The sequence below is a fragment of the Syngnathus leptorhynchus genome, chromosome 11 (genome assembly GCF_054491065.1).
Source record: "Syngnathus leptorhynchus isolate UIUO chromosome 11, UIUO_Slep, whole genome shotgun sequence".
NCBI lineage: Eukaryota > Metazoa > Chordata > Actinopteri > Syngnathiformes > Syngnathidae > Syngnathus > Syngnathus leptorhynchus.
The window spans coordinates 547,890-560,025 of record NC_141205.1 but is presented as its reverse complement, the minus strand read 5'-3'; the positions used below and the strand labels follow the sequence as shown (position 1 = coordinate 560,025).

At 41.5% G+C, this 12,136-nt stretch overlaps 1 protein-coding gene across 1 annotated transcript in view; it reads left to right on the top strand.

The window, feature by feature from the left end:
* The first annotated feature begins 67 nt into the window (after nucleotides 1–67).
* Nucleotides 68–12,136, top strand: part of LOC147048666 (receptor-type tyrosine-protein phosphatase gamma-like) — a 66,135-nt gene continuing 54,066 nt past the window's right edge. Inside the window, exon 1 of the mRNA XM_085923075.1 lies at nucleotides 68–154. Within this exon, the coding sequence (XP_085779201.1) occupies nucleotides 73–154 (82 nt within the window). The 5' untranslated portion in view covers nucleotides 68–72. The remainder of the gene's footprint in view (nucleotides 155–12,136) is intronic.

Genomic DNA, 12,136 nt, shown 5'->3' with positions numbered 1-12,136 from the left:
GAGCGGGGGGGGGGAACTCAACACGTGTGGCTTTTAAAAATTTTTTTGCATGTGGACGTGCATCAGTTTACAATGTGGAGATTAGTGCAAATGTGTTACTTCCGCTGCTGGATTTTCTCTGGGCTCGTTTTATTCTGGGCCGAATGCCATCCCGGTAAGTTTCATCCTTGTGCATGTCAACACAGGGCTTTGTATTTTTTTGTTTAGTTTTTATTTTCAGAACAAAACGGTCAAGCTTTGTCGTGGAGAAAATCGTTTCCCTTTTTTGCCTCGGTGCTGGTAACATTCCAATTCCCAAGCTTCTTTTTTTCGTGCTGTCAGGAGCCGGCCGGCCGGCCAGCCGCACCGGTGTGACCTGCCTTGTCAATTGGTGGTCCAACTCCAGCGTGTCCTTCATCCTCATCCTACTTTAAATCCCAACTCGCTCATGATTTCTCGTGTTGTTTTTCCTTTCTTTTGTTTTGTTTGTTCTGTTTTGAAACGCATCAAACTAAAATGGATCAAATGTTCTGTCAGGCTCTAAAGTTTACGTATACGTACGTATGTGTTCTTAAAAAAAAAACAAAAAAAAACAAAAACTTTTTTTAAGCATTTCATAAATTGAATCACACTGCTTCAGAGTGATGCTGTAGTATGATTTTTGAAGTATCAAATGTTATCCTAAATTGGCTCCTGCGTGCAAAATGAAAGTTTGAAAATATTCCACTTTCCATAGGATAACAGATTATCTGCCGCTTGTCGAGTCTTGATTTACGTTTTTGCTCAAAACCCTGGGGCTGAGGAAAATCTGTCTGTTGTCACCCAAAGAGTGAATTATTGACTCGTGAACCTTTGATTACACTCTGGAGTCTTGGCAAATCCAAATCTCTGCCTTAAGACTTGCTGTCATGTTCAAATCAAATTCATGGTGCCCTGAAGCGTTCCATAGATATGACATGGTTAGTTAGTCATCCACTTTTAGCCTACTTGTCATCTTGCCTGGAGTAGCACCGACAGCACAGTGCATATGTCGACAGAGATGTCCAACACGCCCGCCCACACGCAGCTTCTGGTTGACCATTTCCATATTCTTACTATTTAGTCACTCGTGCTGCTTTACTCTTCCTCCAAATATTTCTTTCCTTTTTTTTTGTGTGTAGTGTCGCTGCATTAAGCATTCAGCCAACGGCTGATGAATAGGAGCAATATTTATGAGGAAATGCAGTTTCAGTGCCAATTGTCTTAATATGATCCCGTCATAACAGTAAATAACTGCCATCTCATTCATTCGTAAATCACCACGCTGAGCTGTTTACGCTAGGTGTGAGTTTGATGCCTCTCTTTGCAAATAATGAAAGCCAGCAACCATCACGTTTGTTTCAAAAAAACATTGGAACTGTTTGATGCGAATTCATATTTTTGATTTAGCGTATCCATTTTTTTTTTCTTCTGCAGTAATTTCTTTCGTTTGACTGGGAGAATGATGATGTGTGCTGTGATAAATGGGATGCTGATGTATCATATCACTCACTGATAATTTGTAAAGGATAATGCATTTGGCTTCAAAGCGTTTAGCTATCAAATCAAACCAAAATGAGAAATTGCATGTTTGCTTCCTGTTGTGGTGACTTTGTGAATGTGCAGCAATAATACACAAATACAATAGGGCATTGCTTTTGCTTTTCTTCTCTCTAATCTTTGGCTCTGGCTTTATATTTCATTCAGCGCTCTTTCCTGAGCTTGACCACAGGCTGTCATTTTATTGGCTATTGGTGAAAGATGCTCGCTGACTTCTATGAAATGGCTCGCACAGAGACGAGTGTTTCTCTCCTGCTCAAGTTCTCTCTGCATCGGGCCGGAACCTCGCATTTTAGTAAAGTTCCTATTTTTTCACCGATGGTAAAAGGGCTTTTAATGCGCTGTTTGACCAGTTCAGTGTCTTGTTGAAGGACACGTCGGTCGACATGGTCTCAAAGGTAGAGGATTGTCCCCGCAACCTTCGGTCTGGAGAAGAAAAAAAGAAAAAAAAGAGCATTCTATCAGCTGAGCCATACCACGCAAAAATTTATCTTAAGTGTTGAGAAAGTAAGATTGTGGAACTGGAGACTGTTTGGAAAGTCCCAGCGCAAAGCTTGGTTTTTTACTCTGACTGTACACACACGCATTCAAATGAGCTTTTGTTGGAAATTTGCAAAGCCTCCTTTGAAATACAGAATGCAAGTTGTTGGTGACTAAAAGCACATAGCGGCACTCGGCATTTCTATCCTTAACTATTTGTCTTCAGCGCATAGAAACGGCTTGCTAAGAGTGAACAAAAGGCTTGCGATCTGTGTTGAATTGCATTTGGACCTCCACGGCGGCTTCCGTGGATGCTGTAGCGTGATGGTGCAGACAGACGGATGTCCATTGAAGTAAGAAGTGTCAATCTCAACGAGCAGTCCATTTTAATACTATCTGGTTGTTTTGATTTGATACCAGCCGAATAATGGAGCAGACAGCTCATGCCTGCCGATTGTGGTGGTGGGAGGATACGACGCCCACAATGGTGGTCCCGGCTGGCTCTGGCCTGCAGTGTTTGGAGACTTGCGGTTAAGCGTTTTATTCTCTCTCGCTTTCTAGGGGCAGAGTACATTGTTTATGCTTAATAATGCCATAGAATGCCATCCTAATGATTCAGCCAACTGCTACTATACAGTAGAAGACTTGTCTGCTTAACCCATTCACTGCCAATCCAGTTAAAAGTAGCTTGATTAAGGGGCGCCTGCACCCCCATGTGTCCCGAACGGTGTACAGTGTATATCTGTGGCGTCTATAATCGTCAATGGCACCAAACGAGTTAAGATTCAAGATTCAAGAAAAATTGATTCGCCATGTTTGAGCGTGCCAAACAAGGAATTTGACTTGGTTACATCACAGTCTCTGTTCAACATTTAGGTGACTAACAACACTCAGGACATGTGAAAATGACAAATGACAATATTCTCAGCCATCCCTTGATCTTACACAGATACGTGCCAGACTGCAGCCATTATGCCTCTGGTTATCCGCGCAACGGTGGCTTTATAGCCACGCAAACATCTGCTGCTGCTGTTTTGGCCGTGAAAAGTGCTGATCACTACCGCAGACGTGTGCCGGCTGACACAGGGCATCGCTTTTCCTCCTCTTCTGTCTGTCTGTCTGTTGTTCTGTCTGTCTGTCGGCAGCGTGCCGTGTCAGCGTTGAGGCGCGGCACCCCTGTCATTGCGCCACGCTTCAGCCCAACACTCAAGAGACGGAGAAAGAAAAGCCAGACGGAAAGAAAGAGACGTCGGGCCTTCAATCTGTCACTTTCTGACGGGAAAAAAGGAATAGGGCCTGTCGCTCCTGGCTCGGCCAGAAAAGCAAAACACAACAGTCATTGTAATCTCCCAAGTGCCTCGGCTCGCGACTCAGCTGGCCCAACATGCATTTGCCTCTCTCCATCCATCTCTGTCTCTTTTTGCCCCCTGTCTTGAAACATTCATCTTCAAATGAGACAAGGGTGTTGCTTAAGCATTCAAAGCAGGTGTCACCAAGGCTGAGCCTTTTTTGCTACTACGGCTACCGTGATATGGCAGGAAACAAGGAAGGAAGGAAGGAAGGAAGGCAAAGCGCTGGGCAGGGGCTGCTGACATTTGGGAGATTGGATATGCTTCACGGCACTCGCTTGCAAACATTATCGTCATTATCATCTCAGTGCTCACCGGGCTATTATCTGGACTCCGCTGTGGCCGGGAAAAATTCTGCCTTAGTTTACCTTAATAGATTGATCAAAAGATAGCGTGTCTTGTTTGTGTCTCCACAAGACGTGATAGTTGGAGTGTCGCCATCCTTCTAGGATCCTGGCTCTACTTTTTATAATGAGGAGGAGGCAATTGGAAAAAGGGGGGGGGGAACTTAAATCTTTTTACAACTGCAAATTTTTTTTTGAATTGATTCAAACAGGAAATGATGCTATTGTGTCAACATAGGCAAAGTAAAGACAAATAGATGTGGAAAATAAGAAGGATGCGTAATGTAGAAAAGGATAAATGAAGAGAAGCCTGAAGCAGCCTTATTTTGTCTCATTGATCTACGTTTCTGCTCAGCTGAACATACCAGATTCCAATCACACTTTTTTTTTTCTTTGCAGTTTCACGAATGCAGCTTCAAATGCCTTTTGACCTGTTGAACTCGCACATGGCATCTGAAAAAAAATAGAACCTTGATATTGAACCTGTCTTTGTGCCTCTCTGTCTCGCTCTCATCTTCTCTCTCCTTCTCTCTTCCACCTCCTGATCATGATTTGTTTCCTGTTTTGGGTTTGGGTGAAGCCACAATCGGGGGACCCCCCCCCCTAAAGTCGTATAAGCAGCGTGAGGTGTTGAGTCAAGCCTATTGCCAGTGTTTTGGGGCTGCGGTGTTAAACCAGGTTAGAGTGACAGGCTGTCGGCTAGCGTGCGTGCCGATAAACACCAAAAAAGCCAGCAGGAGGTGAGCAGGGAAGAAGATGGAATGGAGAGAGAAATAGACACGGTGTGAACAAGTGCATTTGGTCTATCCCTGCCCTCTGGATTGAAAGTCGCGTCAGGTTGTTTTAGCGTCGCTGAGATTCAAATTGACGGCGAGACAGCTGAAGTCTGCCAGGTGGTGTTTTTTTGTTTTGGCCACGGGTGCCTTGTCAGGACTTTCCGACACTTTCTGTTCATTTGTCAGACTTGATAGGTGGCCATTCACTCTGGAGCTGTGACAGCTCTCCAATACTCCAGTGAAAGGTGTAGATGGGTGTTGCTGCCATTTCCCAGAACACTTTTTCATCTTGAATGGGGGAATGCACTTCACACCCCCTATCGCTCATTCCAGCTGACAGCGATGGAGGAAGCAACATTGAAAAGTAAAAGCGGTCTTACCGCCTCACTTTGCTGCCTGTGAAAATTAGACAATAGCCAGATTTCTTGGAACAGTTTATTTATTTATTTATTTATTTATTTATTTAATTTCAGATCTTTTACTTATCGAGTTTTCCTTAAGTTCCATAACGTGTGTCATTTTTAACTTCTTTTTTTCTGTTGAAAGAGCAGTATTTGACTTTTTGTGGATGTCACACATTTTCATGCTGATCGACTTGCTTTATTTAGTTTGCGGTGGAATCATTTTGAAACTAAAATAATAATTCAAGTTTGGCATATTTTGCTGCTAATTCCATTCATTATCTTGAATGAATAATGATTTCTGATCATATTCTCATTTCTTTTTGAGCTGCAGTCTAATGTCTGAGGCAAACTACTGTAACATGGTTGTTTGTCTCCTAATGATGTCTTACAGCTTACTTACTGCTTGCAAGCCTTCAGTAATTGCCTGCTTTTGATAGGATCATTTTATGCATGGCCGGGCGGGGTTCATTTGGCCATGCATGAATGTCCCAAACACCCAAGACCAACATCAGAGCTCCTCATATTTGGATTTCTGAATGAATGTGACTCATGCCATTTCAAATGGTTTCAACTGAAGTGATTACAAAAGAGAGAGCAAATCTGCACGAGTCATCAATATATATATATATAGAGAGAGAAACAAAAAATAGAAGAATAAACAGCTCTTACACAAAGGGCATCTGCTCATATTGATTGCTTATGCGTCCCTGTAGTTTTGCTTCTCTTTCTTTGACCTTCCTTCTGTGGCTAGCAGCTAAACGCTGTTGCTGGCTTCTGCATGACGCACGCATACAATGCTTGAAGCTCAGCCGGCGCAAAAAGATGACGGCCAAACTACACAATGGCAAACTTTCTGCTTTGTCTGGAAAAAAATACCTTGACATTTGGACCCACTTAATATGTAATGCAGTGGAGTGAAGAGTGTGTGTGCGTGCGTGCGTGTGCGTCCGTGTGCGTGCGCCTGCCTGCTTGTGTGTTTGTTGAATTATTTGGAAGAAGACAAGAAAAGGCCTGCGGTTAAAAAATAACTGGCCAAACACAAAAGAAACACTTGAAAGTGTTTGTAATTCTAAGATGATTCATTTAAAGAATGGCATCTACACATTTTGGTAGTGTACACATTTGCTAGATGTAATAAGTGGATGTTGCAATGATAGTGTCTTCAACAGCTGGTAATTAAAATTGGAAGGATATCTTATGGAACATTGAGTGCTTTGCCGTGCTTTCTCGAAACTGCTGTTCTTTACAGCCTTGCGGCATATTCTAAAAATACCATTTAACGTGGCTTGTGTCAGCCTTGCAAAAAACTCGTGGGGAACTAACAATGCTATTTAAGCTAGAACACTGTTCATTTCCAAAAATATGGCTCAAGTAAGAGTGAAGAAAATCACTGGTGAGCAGTGAATTGTATTGTTTCTGTAGGTGTTGTGGTTGTTTCTGCTTCCGTTAGTATTCTTCAATGGGTTTTTTTCCCTACAGCATTTGGCTGACTCAAAAAAAAAAAAAAAATCCAAACACACGACTTAAGGTCTTTGCCTTCTGCTCCAAATGTTCAACACATGGGGCTTTTGTAACGTCACCTTTGGGCTTCCACTCAAGCTGCCACAGTGACTCATTTCTATGGTGGAGCTTCCCATCATCATCATCATCATCATCATCATCATCATCATCATCATCATCATCATCATCATCATCATCATCCTCATCCTCATCATCCTCATCCTCATCACTGTTTTGTGCCCTTAAAAGCACTTGCGCTCTCCCATTTTTCTCTCCTCCTTTATTGGTGAGGTTTTCACCAGTAGATTGGTTGAAGTCCTTCTCCATTCTTCACTGCTAGACAAGCAGCGTGTTCCACACGAAACACCTTTTGGATTTATGCCGCAAAGTGCAGCCATCGTTCTTGCGTTAATCACCTCAAGCTCGGACGCTCCTCAGGTCGATGGATGACCCACATGGGGGGGGGGGTGAAATCAAATGGAAACAAGCCAAGCCTGACGCTTCTGAAATACTTTCAAAGTACCTCACTCAGATATATCAAGACAGCAATTTAGTCTCATGGTGTACAAGCAACCCATGATGTTTTCCTTTGCTTGTGCTTTTGTCCTTTTATTATTATTTATTTCACTGCAAGGAAACGTGCCTCAACTAAGCTGTGCATTCTGTTGGACTGAATATCCCCCCCCCCCCCCGCCAATAACCACATCTGTGTTGTGTAACTATCCCCTCCTGGCGTGATCTTATCAAAGTTATTGTATTTTCTGTTCTGCTGATTCGGCACCTCTTGGAAAAGGGGCATTAGCAGGTGCTGTACAGAAAGTTAAAAAAAAAAACCCAACCAATAATACATTTGTGAATTGCAAAACCTTGATTAAAATCGCTAGGAAAGTCAAGGCATATGAGCAAATCTGAAATGAAATGTTTGCATATAGTATGGTAGATATTCAGATCACCTATGGTGCAGAATGAACCAGAATGTATGTAGAAAGCAACGATTGAATGATACGCTTGAACTAAATCAAGGATAGCTACCAGAATGATTGGGATCTACGTACTATTTCCCTGCTGTCATCATTCCTTTCATTCATATTTCCCCCCTCCCAGCTGACTCTCTTTTTATTAGTGTCTCTCGGTGGCTTGCTCTTGGCGCCAGGGGCCCGCTTGAAAGCTCTCAGGCCATGTCACTCCAAAGACCGCTGCTGGCTCTTGATGTTGACACGTGCTGGCTGAGCCCACCGAAAGCAAAATCTAATTACCATTAAATCGCTGAGTCCCCAAAGCAAGCCCATTAGGCAAAATTAGCACACGCACACATTTTCCTCCTCACTCACACTTTGTGTGCCCTTGCCACAAGGCTCCTTTTCCACTGCTTCAACTTTCAAAAGAATTGTCTCAAGCACAGAGTGCATGCTGTCTCATCTAAATAGATTTTTCTTTCATCTTGATTCAAGCAACATTGCTAAAATATATCCTAGATGGTAGCAATACACACAGTTTGTCCATTCTGATTTTTTCAACATTGCATGGTGACAATGATGTGTTTGGTGTTCTTCGAAGATAACCATATTCGATTTTTAATGGAGTTGTGGGCTCATGGAATGGAGGCAAGTCAGATGGACCAAAATAGCAAGACAAGGCAGGACTACGGCTTATTAAAAAGAAAAAAGGGGGTACTTTACAGGGATTTATAGGGATTTGATAAGAGACAAATCCTATGACATGAGATGTCTCACGAGATTGAGTCCACAAGAACAAGTTTCTTATCAAAAATAAGGCTTAGTATAAATGTTCCATTTTTTTTTGTTTTCTTTTTACCGAACAGACTGCAAGAAAGTGAATGAAAGTGTGAACATAAAGATTTTTGTTACAGGCTCATTTTTCAAATGCTGCTGCAGCTGAGATCTTCCCTCTGACTGAATTGTGGAGTAAAATTAAGAAAAGATTTTCTTTAAAATAAATAAATAAATAAATAAATAAATAAATACCAATAATATGCATCTAGGCACCATAACAAGCCCTGTATGGCCTCTTGAATCCTCATCTTTAATAACAAGTGGGGCATTCATCTTAGCATAGCGCAATGGTAAGACTTTTGAGTGGAGCCAGAATTGTCAACAGATCAGCAATATCACCGCAATCAATTGTTTGTGGCGGTTCTGGGCAGCAGATACATCACCCTGCAGCTCTCCATAGCGAGCCGTCGTGTCCAAAGAGCTGCTCCGACACAATTTGTTTGTGTGACTTGAGATAATCATACTATTCACAAAATGTTGACATCAATTGCAAATGCAAAAATGAAAAAATATCCAAAGACACTGGTATATTGTGTTTTTTGCCTTTTTTAATGTCCATGTTTCCTAATCCCTCTATTTCACATTGTTGTATCAAGTGTCAAAACAAGTGGCATTTTTAAGCTATGTGTATGGCCATCAATCATGTGTTCATCTTTCCTTCAATGACTTCATGTCAAATCTGCCACTGCTTACAAAATTGTCCTACTTTCTCTATCAGGGTTGTGTTTGGGGATTTGCGTATTGCTCAGAGGCTGTGTTCTTTAAGCTTACATTTGAATGTATGAAATAATCCATTTGTTCAGGGCTCGACGGGATTTCAGATCTTGTACCGGACAAGAGTTCAACTGTTGCCGCAAATTAAAGACGTGGGCTGCGTTGCAATTGTGTTGCGCTGGAGTCGGTTGAAGAAGAAAGAAAAAAAAAAATCTGAATCCAACAGAGAAGAATATTATCTTATTTTACGTCGAAATATATGTTTCAATCAAGTTCCCAATTGAATTTTTGAATATCAATAACATTTCAAATCTTTTAATTGACGTTCCACACGATTCAATGAGTAAAGTAACAAAAGGATGGCTAAATGTGCAAAAACACTGCTATAATTGCACGATTGTACAAAAAAACAAAAACCCAAATCCAAATAATATCTGTCAAATTTGGATCAGGCTTATGTGGCAGGACGATGCATGTTACCACTCGCATAACAGCCGTCAACCGAAGATGACACTCGTAATGAAGTGATGGCTTACTGGCGAAACGTAAACAAAGATGCTAAAGACAATATGTGTCAAATGGATTAGATGGGCTGGGTGGAGAACATTAGCAGTGAGGTCAGCGCTGCTATTGTGGAGCGAGTCGCTCGTCAATTTGTCATCTTTTTAATTAGCCATCAATGGTTGCCATTCCAAAGCCCACCCCACACTGGCTTCCTCACCTCATTATCATCCCACATCCAAGACCAATGGAAGATGTAGCTCATTGGAGTCTCCAAATTGATACTCCAAATTGCCTGTGATATTAAATCGGAGTCAAGCAATTTTACAAAAAGAATTGTATGCATTCAGCAAGAGCGGAATTAAATGTTATCTCAATCACTACTTGACACTGACAAAAAAAAAAAACATTACAAGGTTCAAAAGATGGCACAAAAAGGTAAAATGCAAAGGTCAAAAATTAGATAACAATTTCACCGTCTGTCACAGTGGAACCTTGAGTTTGATATGCCCTAATTTTGGAAAAAAACAAAAGTTATGTTGTCCTGGTACCAAACTCAAATGCCTGGCTTCAAATGAGTGATGATGCAATGGGCAACAAATGAGGGACCGCTACATAACAATGCAGCAGCCATTCATGAATTGTCATTCCTAAACAGGATGGATGTCACAATTTTGCCAGGGACGTTTTGTACTGTTGCATAAACGGCAAATGAACACAAGCGGAAGCTAAATTCAATCCATTTGGAGCCCAAAATTGTTGTTCATGCCAATGTATTTGGAAGTTGTGAATTCGAGTTAGTCCAAGCATTTGTGTTTATACGCGAGTATAATAGAGACGGAAAAGTGATGGCGTGTAAAAAGAGGTGCAAGCGCATTAGTGTGTTTGTTGTTGGCTCTGTGTACAAAAGCTGAGAGTGCTTTAGCTTGACAAGCCTGTGATGTCACTGCTGTCAGCCACGCTTGTGTTTGCGCGCGTGTGCAAGGAATGCTAATCCACTGGTTTGTGCTCCCGTGTAAACCGAGCGCTATTTATGACGCAGTCGCAAACGGATACACGTAGCTGGATGGATCCAAGGATGGACTTAGAGCCATTGAATATGCCAGTCAAATCCACATTTTGGTGTAGTCATATATTTATGAATCAAGGATTACTTTCAGCAACGGATGTCCTCTTTCAAATGTTTTACAGACACATCATTGCAATCAATTCCAAGGCACGCGAAAAGTGCACATTTTCATATGCCAAACTGGAAATCTCTCCAAAACCTGATGGGCTCCACAAAAACAAAACAAAAAATGTAAAGACATATTTTAAATTCGTGTCAACATTGGATTTAGGTACACATAAAGCCATCTCCAATCAAAAATGTCATTGAATGATTTGAAGAAGTGCACATATTCACATTGAAGCAAATGGCGGAATGAGCTCCCAACACAAATTGTCACAAGAGCAAATCTGTTCTTGTCTTTCTTGCTCCCTCGACATACAATCTAAGAGTGTCTCTCTGGCTTCCAGAACATATTGATCCCAAAATAACATCAAAGAGGCCGGCCGTCTGACTCTCAGTGTGCCGGGAAGGCATTGCAACGGCAAATCGGAGGAAATCAAATCTAGGAACAGAAAGCATTGTAGCAGTACTTTGCCTAGTTACCGGACTGGAGAAGTACATTGTTTTGAAGAAGAAACCAAAAATAAGAACAAGACAGAAACATTTGTCCTTTGCTCGAAATTCTCATACAGAGCAAGACTGTAAGGTAGCATTTGACTTACAGACTCAAATGTGCAATATGACTGCTCAGACAGCACTTTGCGAGATGTATTGATTGGACAAAGACGGACGACTAAGTGCGAAAGATGTGTGGCGGAGTCCAAAGGAAAGGAAAGGAAAGGAAAGGAAAGGAAAGGAAAGGAAAGGAAAAGAAAGGAAAAGGGAAAGGGAAAGGAAAAGGGAAAGGGAAAGGAAAGGAAAGGAAAAGGAAAGGAAAAGGAAAGGAAAGGAAAAGGAAAGGAAAAGGAAAGGAAAAGGAAAAGGAAAGGAAAGGAAAAGGAAAGGAAAGGAAAGGAAAGGAAAAGGAAAGGAAAGGAAAGGAAAGGAAAGGAAAGGAAAGAAAAGAAAAGAAAAGAAAAGAAAAGAAAAGGAAAGGAAAAGGAAAAGGAAAAGGGAAAGGAAAAGGAAAAGGAAAAGGAAAACAGTGGCTCACTTGCTGGAGGAAAAACAAAAAAGGGAATGTTTGCCAGCGCTCAATAGCAACATTTAATGCATTTTCAAATTCCACATTGCTGTCTGTCATCCTCTACTGATGCTAAATCGAGTGTTGAGGTGAAACAGTCACAAGGATTTCGACGAGTGAAAGTCGCTCAATTTGAATGCCATTGTACTTCCCAGTCAAAGAAAGTCGTCCTGGAGTCATGTTACGTAAACTCCGGCTTATTTCTGCGAATGTGTCTGGAACGCATTTCCAGAAATAGGCATCTAAGCAAAGATTTAATTGGTTGTTTAATTTCACACTTGATGAGTAAGTAGGCACAGCAGAGACCCAATTATGTCTTTTACAAATAATTAAAAAGGCAACTTTCCATTACATGTCCCCTTAAAGTTTCATTTCCAAGTGCATTAAAAAAGTTCCAAAAAGCCACAGAAATGATACAGTCGGGGCATTTAGCACTTCATTCTTTACACTGCCGCCGCCGCCGGTCACTCCACTCTAGTTAATG